Consider the following 26615-nt stretch of genomic DNA (forward strand, 5'->3'; position numbering starts at 1 on the left):
AATCTAATACAAATGTCATCTCTATCCTATCATTTGACAAATATATAATATTGCTCTAAACTTCCACGTTAACACAGAAGATATAGTTAAAACTTTGTGCAGTCATTTAAATCATAATGCATGGATCCAGATAGTATGCTGTGATGACTAATGGTGGAGTCAGCTTGCAAGGAACCTTCTAGTTTCTTCTAAAGAAGTATGAGCAACAGTAAGATAATTGACGACCATAAGATTTACAGCTGATGTCTGCTTTTCTGCTAATAGACCATGTCTTTTGTAGATAGGTCATAAATATTTCTCTGTTGGAAATAGCGTAAATGTTGAAGTTAGTTGGAGCTTCTTTGTTCATCTTTGTAATGTTTTTGTATTTGTTGGGAAAGCCAAAGTAGCGGTTCACTGTGCTGTCTGCATGGGTTTTAAAAAATATGTCTGTATTTTTACTACTACCCATATCCTTCTGTATCTTCTCCATTCATTCATGAGTTACCTTGGGTAATTAAGTAGATCTTGTGGGCAGACTTTATGTAGGAGTGCAGGGGAGCAGAAAGTGAAGAGTGGAGGGTATACGATTGCATTCTACATTCAGTGATTTCAAACATTTTAATCGAATAATTATTGCAGTCTGTGATCAGATCCAGTCACAATACAGACATATTTTCAAGGGCAGTCTCAGTCAAAGTAAATCTATACAAAAACACTGATGGATAATGGGAATTAAATCAAAATAAATACAAAGAGAAAATATATTAATGTTTTAAAATTCTTACCAGTTGCAGTATAAGGTGTCTCATACAATCTTCCGACATAAAGAAATTCCACATTTTTCTTGAATCTGCAGACCTGGGCACAAAATCTAGCCACCTGGCATGTAGTTTGATGGTTTATGTCAGACAAAAGATACTCAAGTCTGATTTTATTTGAACAACCAGGGAAACCTTCCAGCAGTGGGTGAAGGATTCCTTTGTGGATCTTATTTAAAAAGCACAATTTTAAAAATGTATGCTCGATTGATTCTACTTCTCTTGGTTGGTATGCGCAGAGATTTCAAACATTTAATATAATAGGTAGACCAATTAGGGGAATAGGGGTCCAATGAAAGAGCGACTTAAAGCTGAGAAGAATGAAAGCTTATCATAATTTTGGGGTATGCCAGAACAGATGTGGAATAGAGAAATCCATAACTTGAGGATTGGAATCTGAAATGGGTCTCATACAGGTCCCTACAACTCAATCCAATAAATCCTCTGTCAGAAGGAGTAGGCTGACGACTTTTCTGGTTGATGCATTGTTCCCAAATCTCCATCGTAACAAATAGTGTTTCTATGTACACACTGATCAATGAAACTCCCAAGAATAGTGTTAGTCCTGAGAAGCAACAGTGGCAGTGGCCCCCCTCCCCGGCCAAGCAGCTCACTCTGCCATGACCCCTTTGAAAGGGTTGTTTGACCCCCAAAGGGGTCCTGACCCCCAGGTTGAGAACCACTGACTTAGAGGATGTACTGTACCAAGTTTCAGAAGTGAGCTCAGAGAATACTTCAATGCTACCCCTGAGGATACAGTTACTTAGGCTCAGGGGACTAGAATCCTCGCAGTTTGCTCAGAGTTAGGCCTTACAGTGAATTTGGATAAATCCAGACTAGTACTAGCCCAAATGGCCAAGTTTATTGGCACCCTCTTTGATCCCAGGAAAGCCAGAGCTTTCCTCCCACTGAATGGGGGCCATTGGTTCCATGATTGGACAACCACTTTAGAACTGGTGGCAAATGGTCCATTGTTTTCAACGCCTACTGAGCAAAATGGCTTCAACAATGACAGTCATTCCACTTGTCAGGTGGCATATGAGAGACCTGCAGGGTTGGTTTTTAAGACATTTTAACCCCTACAGACATACTTCCCACTGGAAGTTTTCCTTTCCCTTTGGTACTTGGAAGACTCAGCTTTTGGAGTACGGGACCTGCAAACAACAGTAATCACAGATGCATCCCTATCAGGCTAGGGTGATCATTGTAATGGTAAATCCATGCAAGGACCTTGGGAGCACCTGGCAGAGGGATTGTTGTATTAATCTCTTAGAACTCAGCCATATATTTTGTCCTAACTGAATTTGGAGATGTGGTTGTTGGGAAACGTGTGTTGGTACAGATGGACAACACTTTGGTCATATTTTATGACGCCCTCAAGACATGGAGAGTAGTGAGACTGGTAGGGGCAGATCTCAAAGCTGTTTGTATAGCAGGCTGGCTAAATGTGGAGGCTAAAAGATTTGATAGCCCAGTGGCCTAATTAGGGTTCTTTTGCCCAACCCCAATTAATCACACTGAGAGAGAAACCTTTTAAATATTTTTACTGCAGAAGAAGTATAGACACAGGGGAGTTCTCAAATCTGCACAGAGAACAATAGGATTACATTGTGTTAAATACCCTTTGCTTGGAGACTGGGAAAGATGATGCCCCTTGCAGGATAAGCCAATAGCCTGGGGTCTCTACTTCCCAGGAACACCCTACAACCCCTGGGCCAGCCCTCCATAAGCTTCTAACAAAAAGCTGCTTGCATGATCCCCCCCCCCTCTAATTGTTTACGTATGCAATAGTGGCACACACTTCTTCCATTCCTCCAGCCTTATTTAGAATTGCTTGATACTTGAGATAAGGACAATTTGACTCCAGCTATAACATACCAGGACAGACCAGTAAGCAGAACTAGAGTCAATTTCTAATAACTGCACTATCAATCAGAAGGTTGCAATCATTTTCTTTACCGTCATGCCATCAGATTGAGCATGGGAGAGAGTGTATCCTACAAGTGGATCTTCAACCTTCTATACCTAGAATGGTTCTTGAGTGCATGGGGTTTCCTGAGGTAGGCCTGTTTACTACTGCCAGCTCCACAAAAGTCCCAAGGTTTTGCTCCCTAGCAGGGAGGGGACAGGAGTCCTTGGGGGATGCCTTCCCATTTACTTGGGCAGTATACCTCTTCTATGTGTCCTATCCCTTTCCCCTGCTACCAGCAGTAATCCAGAAGCTCCACCTGGACCAGTCACACAAAATACTGGTTGCTACAAACTGACCACACCAACACTAATTCATGCGCCTACTAAAACTGGTGAGGGACCAAGTAATTGACTTACCATTTGTTCAGATTCTAATCAATTTCACAACCCCAGATCTAATAGAGATTCCTTGGCTCCATCTGGCAGTGTGGAAGATCATGCCAGACAGAAACACCTTACAGGTGGTATAAGGGAGGTCCTCGTTCATTCCAGGAAACATTTCACTAGATATGTGTACAACCTAAAATGGGCAAATGTTGAGGCTTGGGGCAGGGATAGAGGGATTTGCCCCTTCTCCTGCCCAATGGGGAAATATTGGAATATTTACTGTCACTAGCAAAAGGTGGGCTGTTGGTGGCATCAGTTAAATGCATTTAGCAGCCCTGGCTGCAAGCTATACTAAAGACCAGGGCCCTTATATCTTTATTCACAAATTAGCCCAATACTTCCTGAAATGACTAATGAATATGTTCCCGCCAAAACCCTTTATGGTCTCTCCCCATAGTACTTATAGCTTTGACAGGGTAACCCTTTGAACCTATGACCACCATGTCACTAGGATTGCTGTCTATGAAGGTGGCAGTCCTGGTGGCTGTCATGTCTGCCAGATGCATGGGCAAATTGGAGTTTTAAAAAGCATCAGCATTAGAAATTGGTTTTCAGAGGCATGTAATATTAAAAGTTTTGCATTCTTTTGGATGACCATATTTGTTCAGGATTTTTTAGTGAAACATAATTATTTGTTTTTGTCCTCAGGATATATGGTACCCATATAAATAATAGACAGTGCTGTAAATTAATGTTATAGTCTTATACTACAGAGCATTAGTTAAACAGATAAATCCTTCAGGTTTTGTGGGTGTGTTATTAAGGGCAGATGTTTCTGCAAAGCTGGAAATGTTGCCAGAGGAAAAAATATATAAAAAGAATATATATATTTTTAAAAATCTGCTGCAGTTCTGGAATTGGTCCATTGGCATCAAACTGGCAGTTTGTTTAGAATCGCTTGACAATTTTATGGCAGAGATACATCTTTTTCAAAGCAAGGGCTGTTGCCATTTCTAGTGCATTCTAAACTCCAGCTTCTCTTTTCCTTATTCTACTTCGTCAACATTGTATTGATAAATCTAAAAAGAAACAAAAAACCAGAATAAAAATGTTTATAAAAGTTAATTGTCATGCAGCATCAATCAGCATCCCATTTTTCATGCTTGTAGGTAACATTTTGTCATCCTTTTGGACATGGAAAAACTCCTGCTATCTTCTCCCAAATTAGAGATTTGCAAAACAGAAACACATGGGGGGGTAATGAGATAAAGTTATACTTAAGAGAGCTAAAGGATAGGTAAAGGAGTCCAGTTCACTAATAGTAAATAAAAAAGAATTACACAACAAGGTCCAATTGGAGTGAAGGGAAATATGATAATGCTAGAATGATACATTCCATTTCACATAAAAGGAAATACTCCTAACATATTGTGGAATAGTATCAAGAAAGGGAAAGGACTAATGGGTTGGGACCTGTTCCACTAACCTGGCCTGACCAATAAAGCCACACTCAGTAGTCTGATAATAAGTTCCCTGTCCTGCAAATACCTCTGCCAGGGTTGCACATTTTTATCTACCCACTTTGCTACTTTTGACACAGCACATGATATGGTAAGGCCCAAGTTACTGCTTTACTGTAATATTAATAGCAATGCCTAAGAAGACTTGTCACCAAATTAATTATCTTGTTATTCCCATTCTTGAATGAGGTGTTAAATCTCATGACTCTTTCCATGGACATTTATGCATGCATGCATGTATGTTTAAACTTCTATACCGGACTCTCCCAGAGAACTGGCTCGTGGCAGTTTACAAAAAAAGATGAGGCACATAATAACCAGTAAAACATATGGTAAAAACCCCTTAAAAACCAATCACATCCACAAAAGATGACACTATCCAGCTGACTAAAATTAAATCCCATCCTGTGCCTTGGAGCACCGAACTTGGTGTGGATGGTTAAAAGTGGCTGGTAGTCATAATAATATGGTATAAGCCCCCAGCATAGTCTAATACTGTGCAAGAAGAAAAGGAAGCTTGGAGGGAGAAGGAGACCCGGGCACATACCCCGGAGGCCTTTCCCAGCCTCAAACGATCTCTTAGCAGAAGAGCTGTTTTGCAGGCCCTGCGTAATTTCTGATTAATAAATAAAGAGAGCAAGGGTTTGGAGAACTATTCTGAATGATGATTCATAAATCCTTGTTCATTACCTGCCAGTGGGTGTCTAGAGATTTATAGGTTGATGCTATCCCTTGAGTGATCTAAAACTTTAGGTGGTTGCCAGTCCCTGTAATTCTGGAACTGCCTAATTATATAGGCAAATTCTTCTCTTGTCTCCAGAATGTAGAAATAAAGATTGTAACACACTCTGCTAAGTATGTCCACCAAATTAACTTTTGGTGGAATGTGTTCAGAATGCTGAAGCATCTCAATCAGTATCACAACTCATCTACCAGTTTTTTATGACCAGCTTTGTAGCCGAGGTTATTCTTTGCAGACGGTGCTTGACACAAACCAGGATTCAGCCATAGAACTATTTTTCCCCAGCCCCCCCTTTTTTACATGAAATGAAAATCAAATTCTAAGTAACAGCCTGATATACGTGTTGTGAATAATGGGGGAGATTAGTGTGATCTAAAGGCATGTGGGAGCATTCAGAAGATGGAAATTGGATTTGAATCTGTGCTACATAATAACTGCCAAAGGGTACCATCTGGTGGAAAATTGTTTTGAATACTAATTTACATATTAGTTAAAATATTAAGAAATTCACCTGTGCAGTGGTATGGTTTTATTTCCAAGGCAGCCTCCTTTGGTACAACAAATTGTTTGATAAAATGCGATACTCTGTTATAGACAATTCTTGAGTAACTGTGTTTTCTTGATGGCAACATGTTCCAGAAGGGCATCTGTGTTTAGTCTCTTGTAAAAAGAAAGAAAGAAAGAAGAAGTGGTGTACGGTTGTGTGAGCTAAAGCCCACTTCAACGGATGCATGAAGTGTGTCCTCTATTGCTTCAAGTATATATGCTCATTGACATAAAGGAATAACAAAATTCCTAGTAATTCAGCAGGTGTTATATTAGCTTAGATAGCAAGTGTGGGAAGACTGTTATTACCAATACATAGTACTGCTTTTCTAAATTCTCACTGGTCTGTATCCTACCACACCAGTCAACAAAGTTTGAAGACTTTCTCCATCCTAAGTGGCTAACTGGAGGGTGGAGGACGTTTTCCAGAGGAACATTCCTCAGTTAGCAAAAAGTAACCCTTGGCTCCAATCCTTATTATCACTTTTGAAAAGAAGTCTTGCAGCATCTTAAATTATACCAGTTAATATATATCTTTACATTATTATGGTATATTTACAGTATTTATGGTATATTTACAGTAACTATAGTAATAGTAATTGAACAAATCTTTCCTTACATTGTCACTGAGCAAAATATTCTCACTACTTTATTCTGGCTTTCTTGAATGATTAATGACATTTTTATTCAACAGCATCTTTGAGGTCTATGTTAATTGTTTTTTTGTTTTTTAATGAATGGGTTGCTAGGTTTTGTTGTTACATTGCTTTGTTTTAATCTGGTAACTACTTTTACTTCTTTCATTTTTTATTTACTGCTTTTACCAATTTTTAATTGACCTGTTTGCTGCTGCTTCTAAGTGTATGTGTTTTGGGTATACTGTGGGTATTTTTATATATTATGAGTGGCCCTGGGTACCCTTAGGGGCAGTAAGATATAGATGGAATTAAACAATGTGCACACATCGTTACAAGTCCACTTGAGGCACTTTGTAAGTCAGTGCTACTGTTGATGGACATGGATTTCCATGAGAGAAAGTAATCATAGACAACTTTCTTTAATCCTTACCAGTGACCAGTTTACATGGTGTATTACATTTAGCACCTTCTTTATTAGTTGCATTTACTGGGGAAAAAACCCTCAGATTTGTGAAATTTAATAGTCTTCAAAATGTCATAGGACTTTGCTATTTTATGTTGCAATATGTTGTAATAGTTTGGCCTTCTGAATCTGCTTTTCCAAATTTCTCATCTACATTCTTAAAACTTTTCAGCAGGTAGAAAAAGTTTTGTCTGGGCGGGTTCTGTTGGAACTGCATTTAACAGCTTGATATATCCAATGGATTCTCTTCTTTTGTTTGATTTTTTTTTTTGTCCTTTGGCTCCCAACAATTTGTATGTATTTAACAGATACTGCTTCAGAAAATACTTTCCACTGGCTTGCTTAAGTATCCTGCATTTCTTCCAGATAAAATCACTCACTGTGTTTATTTCTTCCTTCCCTGTCTTTTTCCCACCTCCCTGCCCTAAACACTCTTACTAGGTCAGAGGCAACCCAGAACCTCAGGTCACATGGTACAAAAATGGACATCTCATGGCCAGAGGAGAGCGCTGGCTAATGGACTGCAGTGTTCGAGGGATTTTCAGCCTGGTGATCAAAGGAGTGCAGGAAGATGACTGTGGTCCATATACATGTGAAGCCACAAACAGCAGTGGTGTTCGCCAAGTGACAGTGGAGCTAACAGTGGAAGGTATGAGTGATGGTAGTCCAGTGCTGTGGATTGTTTACTGCTTGCTTCACTCAGGCCCATTATGCACGGCCGCCGAAACGGCGATTTCGGGTCACATGGAAAACGCGGAGGGGGAAGACGCGACGCATACCGGTTATACACGGGGTGGGGCGCGATGGCGGCAAAACCCAGAGTAACCGATTATGCACGCGCCGATCCGGGCGCCGCTTCTGGTTGCGCCCCGGTCACCCGGAAGCTGCGCTTTCTTCCGCGTTTCACTGACGCGGCTTTTTCGGCGGCATGCACCGAAGCTGCAGCCGGTTGCAGCCGGCTCCGTGCGTTATCCGTGATTTTAGTCGCTGCCATTCCACCCCGAATGTGCGCTAAAACCCCCGTGCATAATGGGTCTCAAAGAGAAAAAGGAAAGTAGAAATTGCTAAAATTGTTTGGAAGGAGAGCAAATGAAGTTTGCTGATATTGCACCTGCCTGTGTGTTGGAATTTGTTTGGAAGATGATAGAACTGGATGATGCTGGATCACCATCCCTGTGTCCCTAAGTACTTGGGTATGTTGTCTCCCCTTGTTTCTGCAGTGTAAATGAATCTGCAGTTTACTATGCTAATAATGCAGGTTCCTCAAGCACATTTTGTTTGTGAAACCTTCATTTAGTTTATAGATAATATATATAAGAATTTGCTTGGCACTTCAGAATGCACAAGGGAGCGTCTACATTTATTTCTTACAACAACCACATGAGGTACATTAATATATTTTCATTGCTGCCCTGCTGCATTATGGAATAGCCTCCTGGAAAGAGTGAAACAGACAACTATAAAATGGGGCTACTTAAGAGATATTTTGGAGGGGAGCTTGAAGATTATACATATGGCCTCTGGCTTATCTGTGTTAATTTTATATTTTAATAGATAATAATAATAATAATTATTATTATTATATTATATTATTATATTTATATTTATACCCCGCCTCCCCCCGAAGGCTCGAGGCGGCTTACATAACCCCGTCCCCTAAAACCATAAAATGACAATAAAAACCAATGATTTACAGTAATTGTAACAGCGATGGCGTAATCTACTCATTTGCTCTCCGCATCCTCATCTACGGCGGGGGGTGACGCTCTCTACCGCCAGTTTGTGAGTTTTTGTACTATATATTGATTGTTGTTATTTTTCTTGAGTCCTGACTCTAGTGGGAGAAAAATACTGTAAGTGAATAATAGGAGTGTCATATTACAGTCAGAGAGACTGATGTAGAGATGTTCAAGACCTCCTAGTTATCTTATGGCAGTGGCTTGTTTATCTGCTTCACTGCCCAAATTCTAAACTGCTGTCCTTGATTATGGTCAGATTCTTGCTGTTTGTTGAAGCTTTCTGGTTTAGTGCTTTCCTTCTACAGATCTGTTCTGCAGAGAACTTTGTATTGCTCCTCTGTTTACTTGCAAGAAAGCTTACATATGTCCAGTAGATGGTGCTAAACTTACAGTGTATAATGTAGACCAGGTGTCTTGTTTCTGGGCATAATATAAAGCAGACCATCTGTCTTTGGATAATAGAAAGCATATTGGGGAGGGGGAATAAATGGAGGCAGATGACTTGAATTCAAAATAGCTTTAACTTTGACTGGCCTGCTGAGAGTGTTTAGATATCTCAAAGGACATGGCAAGCTTTCTCTTAAGCAGTGTTTCCTCTCATGCTATGATTCAACATATTAGATAATCAAATGAGCCCAATATTCTCTGGCTTCTCCATACTGTATAGTGGTAAACAAAGCTGAACAGACTTTGCATGCTGGTAATCTTAAGCAGCTGTCTCCAACCCCCGATCTGGGGACCGCTACCGGTCCGTGAATCAGTTGGTACCGGGCTGTGACTCCTCCTTATCCTCCTCCCCAGCTGCTGCCTCAGGGACTGCCCTGCCACTCTGCCGCCTGCTCACCTTTGGTGCTCTCCGGGGGCTGCCATGGCTGGGGCTCCTCCTCGGCGTGGCATTCTGCAGCTGCTGCTGGCAGTGCCCCCCAGTGGGCAGCGAGAAGTCAGGGGCGCTGGCGAGAAAGCAAGCAGAGCAGGGACTCAGGCGTTAGCGTCATCCCTACAATTGTCAAGCGTTGACTGGTCCCCAGTGATAAAAAGGTTGGGGACCACTGAAAAGGACAAGGGATTAATGTAGAAGTGATTTTGGTTTCTTATTATTATGACTTTAAATATGAATGAATGAAAAGATGAAGGGTTTTTTTTTGTAAGCACAAAACCAAGTGCATGTAGGTTCCTTCTCTGCTTATTGAACTCTGAGCCGTTCCTTCAATTTCCTTTGATGAAAGAGCCACTAAAAATGAAGGAATGGTCCATAGGCTTGAGGAAGACTTTAAACTTTGCTAATACAACATGTAGGATACAAACCAAGACCATTGTTTTGGTAGGTTGCAATTATTGTTTTGTTTTCTAACTAGCTTCCTATTTTTTGTGTACAGGAAATGTTTCGAAGAAGTACAATCTGCCTTTTGCTGCCAAAAGTTCTGGGTGAGAATTCTAATGTTTCCCACATTTATAGAATAGAAATCTACCTATAGCTTTTTGAAATATAGCCAACTTTTGAAATCACCCTTTTCCCATTAATAACAAACAAAAAACAGTGGTATAGTTTGCTATCTTTAACATTCTTTTCCATAATGTCTGATTCAAGGTTTAAAGTACATTTTTCTTAAAAGCTATTAAACTACAAGGTTTGTCTTTCCACTGTGCTAATCTTATACCCACACCCGTTACTCCTTGTATAGTAGTTTCATAGCACAGTGGCTGGTCCTTGAGCTGAGGTGTATGTGGTTTCTCACCTCTTAGTGTCCTGATATGTTGCAGAAGCAGAAAAAGATGGCCACAACTTGTTTGCTTATGGGTAAGCTATTGTATGAAATGCACATGGCTTCCAAATGTCTTGGTATGCCTATCCTCAGCTTGAAATTTGTCACCATTCGTTATCTCCTATTAGTGTGTGACTGGATTGCTACACTGCTCCATTATGCCTGCTGTTGTGAAGTGGATATTGCCCAACATAAGCTTGCATGGATTGAATCTTACAACAGTATTGCCGTGTATTTGAGGGTTTTTCTGACTGAAAGTAGCTCATTCTTTGACTTTCATCAGTATAAACAGAGATGGGCCAACACTGATTTATTTACTTAAAACAGGAGAATTATCAGGATTTCATGCCTCAGTGCATCTCTTGGTGCAAGAGGACCAAGGCATTTTCAGACCCACAACCAGGCTTAAAGTATTGTTAAATCCAAGCATTGTGAAGAAATCCCTGAATATTGCAAAATGTTATTTAAAGTTGTTAGTTTAACTATCATGCATACAGCAGCATTTTTAGACTTTGGAAACAGATTGACCTGTTCTGAATGTTCCTAGTCCAAACATCCTAAAATGTTAAAACATAATGGTGCAAAAACAAGCTCCAAGCCCCAATTTCAAGTCTTCTACTCCTGTAATTCCTAAATTTACCATGTGATTTTTAAATGTTCTCTGGTTCTTGAGAGGTGTGGAGTAAGTACTTACATAGTTGCATCGGTTGGCAAGACGAAACCCTTCTCAATATGTTAGAAATTGATTCCTAAACTAGAATGTGAGCCAAGCCACAGAATGACAGATTCATGATTCAAATGTTGTAATCCCACTAGTCATTCACTGTATCGCTTGACCATAACCTGTCATGTGATCTGTTTGTGGCGATATATGTTAAATTTATGCAGAAAGTATTGCATTGAGTATTTCCATTATGATTCTAAGTGCAAGAGGAGTGGCCCATCTCTGCTCAGAATGAATTTGTTTTATTTAATGTTTGTGCCTATTTGTTACAATGAAACATTTACTGAAAAGGGCATTGTTCAATAGAGGAATACTGGAAGTGGAAGATTCTCATTTATTGTTGCAGATGTATGGATTAAAATCCTCATTTTTCATCCTTCATCTTTTGCAAGGGACCAGTTAAGATGGGTGGAATCTGAATACTAAAAACTAATAGTAATACATATTTATTTTTCATCAGCTGAGTAGCTGACCCATAGATTTTCAAATTTCTACAGAGTACTTTGTATATACAGGTCTGCATGATTATAAGATGGAAATCAGGTCATTGATAGTGATTCCATAGTGTTGTAGAATAATTGGGGGGGATCTGGACAATAAATACATTACTTGCTCTTATCTAAGCTTTTGGGTATTACATATGATCCACCAGAGCTGTCAAAGAGCATGCTTGTGTGTTTGTGGTTGCATGTATTTTGAATGAAGGTGTGTAGCAAAATAGTATTCAAGAAACCTGTGGCAGTAATCTTCATATGTACATCTTCATTGTATCCTTCAATTAGGGAGCACTTTCCAGTATGCTGTGAAAATATATTATGATCATTTTACAGTGCCCCACTAGCATAAACTGTTAATGTTGTATTTGTATGTAGAAATAAATAGCAAAATACATCCATATTGTGGCTGGTCTGGCTAAAACTCCTGTGTAAAATTTGACATATACTCCTTTGAAATACTCTGAAATATTGGTTGGGAAAAAACGGGGTCAGGACTTTCTTGTATTTTCAAAGGACATGTTCCAAATATTATACATGTCCACCCTTCAGATTTGTATGCATTGAATCTCAGCACCTTGGTACAAAATATGCAAGAAAAAGTTCAGAGAGGAGCACTGTATTGTCAACCACCATGTCTGTCTCAGTAAATGAAAAAAGTTGTAAAGTGAAGCATGGTTCAGGTGGTGAAGGTCTTTAAAATGGTATAATGTTATCAAACACTGACAATGATTGTTTCCTGTCTAGTGGCAGACTTTCTGTTCCACCTGTGGAGCAACGGCCAAGCATCTGGAGTGAATGTCCACCCAAATTTGCTACAAAACCCAATCGCGTCATTGTACGAGAGGGGCAGACTGGGAAATTCTCCTGTAAGATAACAGGCCGTCCTCAGCCTCAAGTGACCTGGTCCAAGGTATGTTTATGTTGTCCTCATTGGTCTGTGCTAAAGCAAATGACATTGGAGGTTTCTTTATGCATTGCTCTTTTATTTATTTTTACATTGGAATATTGACATTATTAATATATATATAGTGGTGAGAGAGTGGTGAGATGTTTGATAGCCATTCCATATAAATTATCGAATTAAAGTACTCAAAAGACATATTATATTTATGATGGTAGAACAGCATGTTTTCATGTCTTCCATATGAATGTGGGACAAGCCAAAAACTGACACATACAATAATCCTAGCCACCTTAACTCTAGGAAACTGTAGCCACATATCAAAATGGAATAGATGCCCAGAAAACTAAGTTTCAGATGTGGCTGGGAAAGCTGGATGTTTGGTGATGTCTGACTGGAGGATCTGCATCCAAACTGGAAGTCCAGGGCAAGAAACAAATGATCTCTAAGACTGAAAATGATAGTTCCACCTGCTATGGGACCCTGCTTGTCCTGTCTTTTTCAACATGCAGAATGAGACTGATTTAGTTCTATGGGTGGCAATTCACGTGACTCCAAGTACATCTTCTTTATCAGGAATGGAGGCTGGATTTGTTTGATTATTTGTTTGTTTATCTTGCCACTCACATGAAGTGGCTCATGGCAGGTAACAAAACTCCCCCATAATAAAATCCTCCAGCATAAAACAATCCCTAAAAAACCCATTGAGGGTGAAAACTCCCTCCTCCCCCAGGTACAGCAGACCTTTGCTTCAGGGGGACAACCACAGGAGGACAGATAGGGCGCTAGTAGCTTTGCCTGGTGAAAGTGGGAAAACATTGTGTGTGCTATTCCCATGACCATGGAAAGGGAAGCATCCAGGCTCACCCCCAGATTCCTGGTTGAATGAGAGATGTTAAGCTGCACTGCAGCCAAGGTGGGTAGATACACTTCCTGATCTTCCATTTTCCTGCCAAGCCACAGGACTTCCATCTTGGAGGAGTTGAGTTTCAGGTAACTATACTCTAACCATCCATTACAGCTTCCAAGCATCTGGCAAATTTATCTGAGGTGGGAATCTGGACAGCTGTCCATCAGGAGATAGAGCTGGGTGTCATCTGCATATCGGTGACAACCCGGCCTAGAGCTCCGAACCAGCTGGGGCAGAATGCGCATAAAGATACTGAACAATGTGGGGGAGAAAACTGCTCCCTGAGGAACCCTACAAGAGACTTGATGAAAGTATTCCATAGTGTGAGAGCTTCTAATACTATAGGTACTGATTTTGCACCGGCTATGGGGTAGAGACAGGGATAGTCGCCCTAATGGACAACCTCCGCCGCCAGATGGATCAAGGCAGGACAACGCTGCTGGTACTATTAGACCTGTCAGCAGCATTCGACACAGTTGATCATGAGCTCTTCGCTCACCACCTTTCCAACACCAGTATACGGGGGACAGCCCTCAAAGGGCTGATCTCCTTGTCACCAGCTCACATGTGGAGTCCCACAAATAGATGTCCTCTCTGCTATCCTATTTAATATCTTTATGTGCCCTCTTGCTCTATGCAGAAACTACAACTGGTGCAGAACATAGCCAGGATTCTCACTAATACACCATGGAGATCCCACATCTGCCTGTACTCTAACAACTCAGCTCTCTCCCAGTTGAAATCTGGATTAAGCTTCAGGTTTTGGTACTTCCGTTCAAGGCCATATGCAGTCTAGGCCCAGTGTACCTGAGACACTGCCTCCCTGCTTATACCCCCAGAAGATCCTTATGCTCCACCACCTCCAACTGGCTGGTGATTCCTGGCCTCAAAGAAGCTCATCGGACCTCAACAAGGTCCAGATCCTTCTCTGTCCTGGCTCCCACCTTATGGAACGAGCTGTCTGAAGAGATCAGGGCCCTGCCCAAACTCCCACAATTCTGCAGGGCCTGCAAAAGGGAACTCTTCCACCAGGCATTTGGTTGAGGCCAACCTACCCAACATCATCTGCTGGTCCCCCTTCAGGCACTCCCTTCCATGACTAAATAATGTGACCTATCTAAGGGTTCTGTCAAAGTTACTGTTCCAGTTGAAATATAGTTGATATGTTTCTTATATTTGTTATGATGTTCTGTGTAACTACCCTATGACATTCTATGTAAACCGCCCAGAGCCGTATGGAAGGGACGGTATAAAAAATTAAATAAATAAATATTTTCAGTACATCTTGCTAGACTGAATTATATAAAGCAGAGAAAACAGTAAAGAGGGTAAAATGTTAATTTGTTAGAAGCTGATGCGATTAGCAAAAAGTAAATCTATAACTTTTTTCATGCTGTGTGCAGGGTGATATTCAGGTGCAGCAAAATGATCGTTTCAATGTGTTTGAGAAAGGAGGTATCCAGTTTTTGGAGATCCAGAATATTCAGCTGGCTGATGCTGGGATTTACACTTGCACTGTGATGAACACTGCTGGGAAGGCTTCTGTGTCGGCAGAGCTGATGGTTCAAGGTATGGTTAAAACAGACTAAAAGGGAAAGGATGCAGGCATGCCAGCTAAAAACTTTCCAAGAGTTGAGCCAATTCTTCCCCACTAGTCCTCTTTCTCCTTTCCCTCATTTGCTTTGCTTTGAATGATATTTCCAAAGTAGATCCATGAACACAATTCAGTTTTTTTTAAAGTTGCATTTTAATCTAATGAAAATATCTGGCCAAAAGTCTCGAGAGGCTTTTGTCGTTATTTTAGAATTCTTGGATCTTAATCTTAAAAACGTTTTAACAACTGTGAAAATTATGCATTTGTGATTTTGAATATAATTTAGCTCAATATGTCAATTTCTCCCTCACCTACACTTCCAGATAAGCAGAAAGGCATATTGTTTTCAATATCTTAAAGAATCAAAAAACAAAAAAAACCTTTCCTCAGTTCTTCGGACAAAAATGGCAATAGCTCCTTGGCTACATAAACCATTACTGTATAATGGTTATCTACTTATTTTATTTATGTAGCTACCTAACATATATATAATGATCATCTATTTATGTAGCTATGTAAATTATATCACTACATGGAGCCCAGGACAGTATGCATGGGATTTAATATACGGCAATAATAATAATAGTTAGTAGTAGTGATAATTTATTTATAACCTGCCCTTCTAGGTAACAACAATAAAAACAACATACAAGATTAAAAAATAAAAATGTTTTAAATTGTTACAATACACCTAATGGAAAATTCCCAGACAGGAATCAATCTTCTGACTCACCTCCTCCAAGCGGTAAGGCCAGCCTCCTTGGTGAATGTTATTTTAGGCCTTGACTTGGTGAAACAACTCCATTTTACAGGCCCTGTGGAACTGATTTAGGTCCCACAGTTTCCGGATTTCTCCCGGGAGCGCATTCCACCAGGCTGGGGCCAAGGCCCAAACTGTCCAAGGTCAGTTTCACCTCTTCAGGCTGAGGACCCTGAGCAGATGTTGATCCAAACATCTTTAAACCCTTGGGGAATTGTGAGGGGAGAGGCAGTCTTGCAGATACATTGGTCCCAGACCATTTACGGCTTTAAAGGTTAACCTGAACCTGATTCGGTCTCCAACCTGGAGATATTGCAGCTGAGCAAGGCACAAGTGTTATGCGTGCTTTCCATTGTGTCCCTGTCAGGACTTGTGTAGCCGCATTTTGAACCAGTTGGAGATTCCGGAACAGTCTCAAGGACACCCCTGCATAGGGCAAGTTGCAGAAGTCTAATCTAGGGGTGACTATTGCATGGATCACTCTGGCTAGGTCCATCTTGGAGAGATAAGGCGCAGGCTGCTTCACCTCTTGCAAATGGAAGAATGGTGGGCAGGCTGTCTCTTCTTTGTATTTTAAATGCTGGTTAGGTTCCCATTTAGGAGTTTGTTGTCTTGCAGAGTCTTTTGGACCAAGGAGTTTTTTATGTTCAGCTTATTTGTCTTCATTAATTCATTTTATAGCTCCAAGAGCTCATTTGTAATTCTTTTCATGACCCATCAAAATCAGATAATAATGCTGTGAAGTGTTATGCAATTGGAATTACTGTTATTTTTAAGCAAATCATGCAGACTTCTTGTATAGATAAATGTCTTCCAGGAGGCAGCCCCCCCCCCCCGACTTATTTTTCCACTGGGAAGGCGCTCAAATGTGCCTCTTAAGATGATAGGGTCATGTAGTAATGCTTCATTTATAACACTGACTGAAGTTTTTTAAATCCCTCTTGTGTCTTATCTGATTCTCTTTTTGTTAAGATGCAGCTTGTTTTATTTCTTCTGACAGTAACCCTTTTCAACAGCAGAACATTTTTCCCAAGAGAAGGCCCACTCATGGAACTGTGATTTCATCCTTTTTCCCAAGTGCAGCTTCCAAAAATTCACAGCTGGGGGTCAGGACAGGTCACATTTATTCTGTGGTATATGCCACAACAAAATCAGAGTCCAGCGTCACCTTTAAGACCAACAAAGATTTATTCAAGGCATGAGCTTTCGAGTGCAAGCACTCTTCCTCAGCACTGGAAAGCTCACACCTTGAAGAAATCTTGGTTGGTCTTAAAGGTGACACTGGACTCTGATTTTGTTGTGCTACTTCAGACCAACATGGCTACCCGCTTGAATCTATTCTAGTGGTACGTGGCAGTATAGCAGGTGGGAAGAGGGGGAAAGTTAATTGGGAAGCTGTCTGATACTAGTAGAAATGTCTTCTATTAAGTATTGCTGGATCAGGTCATTATTTCTTGCAGACTTGGGTGCTCATATTGCTGCTGAAGGGTGAATATTCTTTTGCATTATATTTTGTTCTTTGTGTTTGGGGCACCCAAAGAAAGTTTTTTTTTCCTGTAAAGTAAGCACTATAAGAATGTAAGTGCAGTACAGAATGCCTAATTTTGTTGAGAAGTTGTGTAGTAGAGAATTTCAATAGGTCTGGCTTGTTGTACATTTGTGACTTTTATACCACTACAGGTACAGGAACTATGTCTCTCTTCTGAATGGCCTAATCATACAACCGGTCTACAGTGAATTTTATAGCTCCCCCCCCCCCTACACACACACACCAGTATAACTGTGGCTTAGTCAAGACTTAATTCCATTGCTCAACCTCAGAATTGATTTGCCTCAAAGTCAGACAGAACTTAGGGACTGTTGGGCAAATGTTACATGACACTACAGTTTGGCTGTCGTTTTTCTCTGTGCTCAAAGTTTGCTGTGTTTACTCAAGTTTGCTGTGTAGTGCATGGAGCATAAGCTAAAAAGTCTTGGTTACATGTTTAATATCATAAGGCCTACACAATTAGATGATGCAAAAACACTTGTGGATCTCAAACACAAGTGTTTCTAAATGTTTGGTTGATGTGCAGCTCCTTGTGCTTGAGGAGTTGGAGAGGGGCTATGGCTCAGTGGTATAGCATCTGCTGGGGATGCAGGAGATTCCAGTTTCAATTCCTGGCATCCCTAGTTTGTTTGTTCATTCATTTATTCATTTATTTAATATTTATATACCGCTGCTCTCAAATGTCTCACGGCGGTTTACAGAATTCATAAAAAACAATAAAATCCCATAAAACCCATTTAAAACATAATTAAACACAATATCATGGTGGCGGATAATAAATATATAACCCACTCCCCTCCCCCCATCCAGCAAAGGTCTATTACTCTCTATCTGGGCACGAGGGACTTAGTTGGTTTCAGCTAGAGATCCACAGCTGAAAACACTGGGAGCCGCCCTGGCCTCAACCATATGCCTGGCGAAAGAGCTCCGTCTTGCAGGCCCTGTGGAAAGCTGACAAATCCTGCAGGGCCCGTAGCTCTTCTGGGAGTTCGTTCCAGCAGGTTGGGGCCAGGGCTGAAAAAGCCCTGGCCCTGGTCGAGGCCAGGTGTATGTTCCAGGGGCCCGGGACCACCAGTAAATTCATAAACATAGAGCGAAGAGCCCTGCAGGGGGCATAAGTAGATAAGCAGTCTCGCAGAAAAGCCAGACCCAGGGCATGTATAGCCTTAAAGGTTAAAACCAGAACCTTAAACTTGATACGGAAGCAGACTGGTAACCAGTGCAGATGGCATAGCACCGGTTGAATATGGGCCCTCCAGGATGTTCCAGTGAGCACCCTTGCAGCCGCGTTCTGTACCAGCTGCACTTTCCGGGTCAAAACCAAGGGTAGGCCCACATAGAGCGAGTTACAGTAGTCTAGTCTGGAAGTGACCATCACATGGATCACTGTCACCAAGTGTTCGGAGGGCAGGTAGGGCGCTAGTAGCCGCGCTTGCTGCAGATGAAAAAATGCCGTTCGGGCTACTTTCGTGACCTGAGCCTCCATGGAAAGGGAGGCATCAAATATCACACCCAAGTTCCTGGCTTCTGGTGCCGGTGTTAATTGCACCCCATCCAGGCATGGGAGACGTGCTTCCAGATCCTGCCCCCTTCTACCCAGTCACAGGACCTCTGCCTTGGAGGGGTTGAGTGTCAGGAGACTCTGCCTGAGCCATTCATGCTTCTAAATATCTGGCAAATGTATCTGGGGGGAGTCCGGCTGGCTGTCCATTAGGAAGTAGAGCTGGGTGTCATCTGCATATTGATGGCAACCCAGCCTGTAGCCCCAGACCAGCGGGGCTAGAGGGCGCATATAGATGTTGAAAAGTGTAGGGGAGAGTATCGCCCCCTGAGATACTCCACATGGGAGCCTGAAAGGGGCCGACAACTCTTCCCCCACTGCAACCCACTGTGTTCGGTTCCGGAGAAAGGAGACTAGCTGCTTTAGTGCTGTCCCCCTAATCCTGGCCCCAGCAAGGTAGTAGGCCAAAATCTCATAGTCAACCACATCATAGACCACCTTAAAAGATCAGGTAGTAGGTGATATAAAAGAAATCAGCCTGGGGCTCTGGAGAGCTGTTGCCATTTTAAGTAGACAATATTGACCTTGATGGACCAATGGTCTGATGTAAGTGGACTTCATTTCTCTATGTGTGTTCAATATACATTGAAATAACTTCTGTGTAATCTTGGGAAACAGTCTGTCCTTAGTTGTAAAGGTCAGATGTATTTGTTCCGTAGAATTTGCATTTTCTTCTAAAACCCCATGACACCTCTTATGAAATGAAGAACTAAACAGAATGAAGTACCAAATACAAGAGCTAGGGCCTCTTTATCTGAGATGGGGATGAAAGCACCAGAATACTACAACCATAAAAGGCTTTGCTTTTCATTTGAGATGGCAAGCTTGTGTTTTTCAAATGCAGTCAAAAGCAAGAAAGCAGGACATGGACACACAGAATAAGACAGCAACCAAGTTAAGAGCAGTACATTGTTCCAAGGGAACAGCACGGTAATAGAGCATAAAACCACACCAGCATGTCTAAAACATTATTTTTTCTCTCTCAGTTACGGTGCCCCACTTCATGACATGGCACAACCATAGGGCATAAAGGAGAAGGTTGTGATCTCTCTGTTTTCATTTTTGCTGCTAAATAAATGCCCACTAAAGCAAATAATGTGTAATTTTCATACATGGTAGTCAAAACCAAAGTTAATATATGGTGAGAGATGACTTTTGGAAATTATTTTATAACCTTAAGAGAGAGCCTGCCACCGAATAAGAGAAACGCCATTAGCAATCTTTCCCAATTTCATCCTAGGTAGAATTCATATAGAAATCTCAGATTTTTTTTGGGATAAAACTTCTTGTAAAATGTGAGTCTATTCCAGAACTACTGTGTGATGCAGCATTATTTAGGGACGTCTTGCCGCATAAGTAAATGTGAGGCCTCTGGCCCATTCTATATTCCTTAGTCCCGTGTTTTACCGATCATTCTTGGTTTATGCCAGGTTGTGCTAAGACTTTCCAGAGTAGAAGCCAGCTGTTTTGCCGAGAGCAACACAGAGGATATTGGCCTTATTTTGATGTTTCTTGGGCATGTAGTATTGCTTAGTATTGCTTTAAAGGAAACTTTTTTTCATAATGGTGCGGCTCCGCAAAGCATAACTAAATAAACCTATTTGTAAACTGCCACCAATCACACTTTCCATAATAACCATGAAAGCATCTTCACATAGTGCTTGTTGTTGTTGAAACTACTTAGCTTGAAGGACTTGTGTGAAATCTCAGTAAGAGTGTAATAACTAGATCCAGCATCATTAATTCTCCTAGCGACCAAGCCCATTGCATTCAGGAATACAACAGGTTCTAGACTGGGGTGGGGTAGAAGAACTCTGTGGATGGCCTCTCCCTCCCCCCAGGCAGGACCTGGAAAGGCTGCAGGCAGCTGTTAGGGAACTCACCGGCAGGGTTAGCTCTCACGCAGCAGATATCTACAGACTCCGAGGGAGGGAAGTGGAAGGAGGAGGAGGTGGTGCTCAGGGGTGGAAGACAGAAGGTGATTGGCTGGCTGCTGGACAGACGGTTGGAGGAGGAGGCACTAAGGGGCGGGACAGCCACCCTGAGTGGATGTTAAGTGCTGAGTGGCACTTAAGCCATAAGACATGCTCCTCCTCCAAGCTCTTACTAGAAATATATTATGTGGAACAGATACCATGAAAATATTTCATTTTTGGGCTCTTTATGACAGATTGTACTGTGATGCAAAAGACCCCTAGCATGATCTCATTAAAATGGGAAATTGCCCAAAGGTGAAAATGGACTTCCTTGAACTGATACATTTTCTAGTTGTTTTTTTTTTGTAACTCACTAAAATACTCTCATCTAGATTTTACTTTGGTCCTTGTGCCCCCATATGCAGATATAACTACATTACTGTCTCATCACTCGGGCTGCTGCTTAGAGCTGGAAGTAACTTGTGTTCTACTGGCACAAGAATAAGTGGATTTAATGAGAGGCATGCTGAAAATTCATTCATTTAAAAAAAATTCACCTTAACAGTATGGTTTGCCAGGTCCTTTAATATTCGTTTTATAATATCTTGTAATGTTTAATTATTTTAGGTTCTGATAAGAGAGAGGTGTTCACTCATCTCCTGAGGTATGTTTCTTCAATTATACTTCCTTTTCATATTAATATTCCCCTTTACAAATACATCTCTTGAATCTTCAGCAGCATTCTGCATGTCAACAAATGAGTGTATTCTGTACAAGTTAAATAAGATCACGGAAAGATGATTTCTAGTGGGGTTCCAGTTAGTTAGAGCAGGGCCACCTATGATATATTGTTTGATCATGTGGTATGCATGAGGAGGCTGCTTGAAGAATAAGGACATATTGGATGAAATTTGCTTTTGACTGACACTTGCCATAAACTATAATATTTGCTCTGAATGGGCAGAAGCACAGGGCCAGGCAGCTGGCCATGTGGTACTAAGATGCATATCTGTATCCTTCATATACCTCTGCCAAACTTCTGTCTTTGAACTTAATAAGAAATTTGTTGTTTCAAAGTTGCCTTTAAAAAGGGTGGTGGTAGAAGTAGATATATTAGAATATGTTACAGTCCTGTGAGTCATGCTTAAAATTGGCTTTTTAACATTTACCAGGAATTTTGGCATGGGGGGGGGAGTTCACTAGAAATATAATTTTGTTTCCCCCTCCCCTTGCTTTAGCACATCAACAAAATCATCTGTTACAACCAAAGTGACTGAAACACCATCATTCAGGAAGGCCACTAGCAATGGGTTTGCTAAAGACATCAAATCCACTACCACAGAACTTTTGCTCAAACCCAAAGACAGGGCAGCTCTGAAGAAAGAGAATTCCCTCATTTCATCTGAAGAAACCAAACAGAGTAGTTTAGAGCAGACAAATGAACTCAATGTACAGTCACCCAAAGAAGAAAGGAGGGGCTATCTAGTGCTGCAGAAAACATCAAGCACCATAACCCTACAACCTATAAAAGTACCAACAGGACCAAAGGTGGGACCAAGCACAACTTCCTTGAAACAGGAAGAGGAGAAAGGAACAAAGCAATTCATGACAGCTGGCAGGCAAGTTCCTTCTACTATGAAGCTGGGTGGTTTGAGGACTAAGGAACTGGAAGACAATGTTGAACTAAAGAAAAGTACAGCAGAATTAAAGAGGGAGCCTCTGGGAATACCTCCGCAGTTTGAGAGTCGCCCAGAAAGCCAAGAAATACTAGAAGGAGAAGCCGTTACATTCAAATGCAAAGGTAAATTCATGAAGGGGTGGGGAGAAATTGATTAGACCTGATTTACACTATGCAAAAATAAGGAAATATTGTGCAAGTTTCATAGAATGGATAGTATCACTTAATAACAAAAGTTGTGGAGGCATTCATGTTTTCAGTGCTCTTCTGTGTAACTAAACCAAACATCTTGTAAGCCAGTCCAACAGATACCAGGCCAGTCTATACTTCTCTTCCCATTTCCCACTTTTCTATCACACCTATGATTTCTTTCTATCTAGTATACTTTTATTTCACACTTCTTCCTATGAACTCAAGTGGATGATATGTTGTTAATTAGACTTTCCCTATTTTATTTTCCGAATACCCACGTGAAATGGGTTAGACTGAGAGTTTGACTGGCTTAAGGTCATTCAGCAAATTTCATAGCAGAATAAAAATTTGAATGCTGGTCTCCCAGATTCTTTTCTGCCATTAAACTGTACAGTCCTAAACTAGTCTACTTAAAATCCTGCTTAGCTATTCAGTAAGGCTAACCCACAAGCAGGTCTTCTTAAGGTTACACTGTTAGTCTGTTTAACAGTGGAGGACCCATGTATTTGTTCTGTAATCTATACCTGGGTTGTTATAGTTGCCTTCTTTTCAAAGGCAAAAGTTCGGGAAAACTGATAATAATGAAAACATAGTTGAAAATTTGAGACTTCTTTCATAATAATCTGCCTGTGACAAAATAGTTTCAGGGAAGCCCAAGGCCAATGTGGAATGGTTCAAAGAGGGAACCCAAGTGGAAGCCGGAGATAGCGTTCAGATATATGAAGAAGATGGGATCCACTGTTTGTGCCTGAAAAAAACCATCTTGGAAAACACTGGGTCTTACTGTTGCACAGCATCAAATGCTAGAGGTCAGGCTTCAACCAAGTGGATATTAACTGTAAGACGTAAGTATGTTATAGTTGCATACTTTGAACTGATGATCTCTTGGAAGCTTCAGTTAACGTATAACCAGAGAGGCCTCTTGAAATAAGCTTGTCTGGGGATATAGCAAGATATTGATTTTGGTCATTGAGCAGTTTAAGACTTGCATATTTTAGGAAATAGACTGTCAATATCATCATAAACAGATTTTGTATCCTTCTAAGTTTTTTGTAGTCCACAGGATTAGAAGATTGCAAGACTGCTTAGGATGTCACTGTGAGTGTGCATTTATGATCATGTCATGCAGACTTGATGTTTAAATTGCAGCAAGTATTTCATTTTAATTATTTTATTTTCATTTCTATGCCATATTTTGGCCTTGTCTAGAGTCCCCATGCTGATCATAACATTCTTAAACCCAAATTCAGTCGCATAGATCCAGCCTGCTTTTCTGCGAGTGAGAGAAGGAGGTGGGAGCCCACTTTGACCACTGCAAAGCTGTTCTGACTATCATGGGACATGCATAGTCAAAAGCAGTGTGGGATGGGAGCTGTAGTAAGGAGGGGAGTTGGGTGAGTCTGAGAAAAAAAGTTGGTAGGATCCAGCTCTTTGAATGGGCTCCAGCTCTTTGAATGAATTTTATTTCTGTTTTCTTTATTGTATTAAAAAATATGTACCCTGCTTGTATTCAAAATGCTCAAGGCAGTTGGCTAAAAAAATCACCCCCCTCCAAACAAACGTAAGATTTGTAGGGCTCAGAATAAAATCTGTGTGTGGATGTTGAAATGACTGAGAGGATGGCTTTTTAGAAGCAAAGAGGCTGCCAAGGGAAGAATCCCACCCCCTCTTACTGTAAAACCTCCCTGCCACAGCAAGCATTACATTGGAAAACAGACTGTTCGGCTAATGTCACATGCGCCTGAAGTTTGGTTGTTATACATACTCGGTTATGGTTATAGTAGTTTATAAAGTTCCAGATGGTGTCCTGGCATAAAATTTTGTTAACAAAGTTTTTAGTCACAATAATTAAACACCTTGTTTTACATTGCCCATTTAAGAATCATGTTTCCTTATTCTTCCTTCATGCAATTCCACATTACTATGGGAATCAATTTTATGATCTGGTACAAGTGTACTCCTATGCCACTGTTTGCTAGCACTCTGTTTATGGTGTATGGTTTTGCTTTGGTTTGCAGGGCCTAAAGTGAAGGAGGTTGCTCCCCGCTTTTCCAGTGTTTTGAAATCATGCAGTGTATGTGAGGGGCAGGACTTTGTGCTTCAGTGCTCAGTTGAAGGAACACCTGTGCCCCAGATTACTTGGCTCCTCAAAGGTAAGGAAGGGAAAAAAGCATACATGGGGGCTGGCATGGTGCAGTGGTTAGAGTGCCAGACTGGACTTATTTTTAATCCACACCCTGCCATGGAAGCCCACCAGGTGACCTTCAGCTTGGTTTAGTGCAGACTTCTAATCTGGCAAGCCCAGTTTGATTCTGCACTCCCCCACAAGCAACCAGCTGGGTGACCTTGGGCTTGCCAGGGCACTGATAGTATTGTTCTAACTGAGCAGTAATATCAGGGCTCTCTCAGCCTCACCCACCTCACAGGGTGTCTGTTGTGGGGAGAGGAAAGTGAAGGTGACTGTAAGCCGCTTTGAGCCTCCTTCGGGTAGGGAAAAGCGGCATATAAGAACCAACTCTTCTTCTTCTTCTTCTTCTTCTTCTTCTTCTTCTTCTTCTTCTTCTTCTTCTTCTTCTTCTTCTTCTTCTTCTTCTTCTATGTATTTGTTTATTTATGACAGAATTTATATTCTGCCCTGTCTTCAGAAACTCAGGGCGGATTAGACACTTCATAAAATAGCAAATCTCCAATCACCGAGCCTAACCTACCTGCACAAGGTTGTTGCTGTGAGGATTAAGTGGAATAAGGGAGAACAACGTGAAAAGCTGCTTTGGATCCCCAATCACAGAAAAAGTGGAATATAAATAAAATAATAAATAAGCATCAGACAATGTTCCTGTGATCCAGGTTCTTAAAACATTCTGTAAACTCAATTCAGTTTTAGAATGCTTTGACTAAACCGTTGCTGCTGGCATACCTAAACCACTGACTGTTTCCTGTTCTTTCTGAATTTTCCTTTCATGTGTTTGCATGTCCCCCTCTTCTTCCTTCATGTATATGTATCCCGTTTGTGTTTTTTTTAATGTATCAGTTATGCTAGTCATTTCTGTTGTAAAATGGAATGAATATGAATGAACTGGATGTAACAGCATGATAGATGGTCTTTATAGTGGCAGGAAAAAATGTGATTATTATTAGAGTGAGTCAAAAGGAGGGTTATTAATGAAAGATTATAATTGTATATATAGTTTGGATATTCCTTTGGTACTGAAACTACGTGAATAGAGACAGGTAGCATGGTGTAAGTGGTTAAAGCGCCATGGAGACACAGGCTCAAGTTCTCACTGTGACATAGTTGACTTGACCCATTCACATCCTGACATGGGCCGTAAGGGGAGAAGGGGTATGTGCCACTGAGCTCCCTGAAGAAATGGCATAATAAAAATTTAGTAATATGCGAATTAAGAACACTTCAGGCCATGTTTCCAGTTTGTTTGTTTTTATAAATTCACTGTGTCTGAACTATCTGTGAGAAGTTCACCAGGACATCACTGAGGGCAATTAGGTACAACTTCTACCAAGCCCAGAGGGCAGCCATATCAATGTGTAATAATGAAATAAAACATGAGTCCATTGGCACCTTGGAATGTAATTAATAAGTTGAATTATAAATAAATTAAATTATGGATAATTTTTAATGAAGAATCCTGTGTGTAGAGGAAAGATAGCTGCTTTTCTGCAATTCTGAAAAGTGCCCAGTAGGGGCCATTCATGACAAAGCTGATTTGTGATTCTCCTTTTAAGAGCAGGGTGAATTGCAACATACAGACTTCAGGAAGCATGGTTTAAATTTTCTGTTTGTAGGTGCATATTACTAATTTGTG

At 40.9% G+C, this 26615-nt stretch overlaps 1 protein-coding gene across 4 annotated transcripts in view; it reads left to right on the forward strand.

Annotated features, from left to right (window-relative positions):
• The window catches only part of MYLK (myosin light chain kinase), a 240345-nt gene that overhangs the window by 85851 nt on the left and 127879 nt on the right, over nucleotides 1-26615 (forward strand). For all 4 annotated transcript variants that reach the window (XM_077320437.1, XM_077320438.1, XM_077320436.1 and 1 more), the window contains 8 exons: nucleotides 7449-7656; nucleotides 10123-10171; nucleotides 12475-12640; nucleotides 14945-15110; nucleotides 21549-21585; nucleotides 22160-22722; nucleotides 23433-23636; nucleotides 24810-24944. In XM_077320437.1, coding sequence (XP_077176552.1) covers nucleotides 7449-7656; nucleotides 10123-10171; nucleotides 12475-12640; nucleotides 14945-15110; nucleotides 21549-21585; nucleotides 22160-22722; nucleotides 23433-23636; nucleotides 24810-24944 — 1528 coding nt within the window. The remainder of the gene's footprint in view (nucleotides 1-7448; nucleotides 7657-10122; nucleotides 10172-12474; nucleotides 12641-14944; nucleotides 15111-21548; nucleotides 21586-22159; nucleotides 22723-23432; nucleotides 23637-24809; nucleotides 24945-26615) is intronic.

This window comes from Paroedura picta, chromosome 2 (genome assembly GCF_049243985.1).
Source record: "Paroedura picta isolate Pp20150507F chromosome 2, Ppicta_v3.0, whole genome shotgun sequence".
NCBI lineage: Eukaryota > Metazoa > Chordata > Lepidosauria > Squamata > Gekkonidae > Paroedura > Paroedura picta.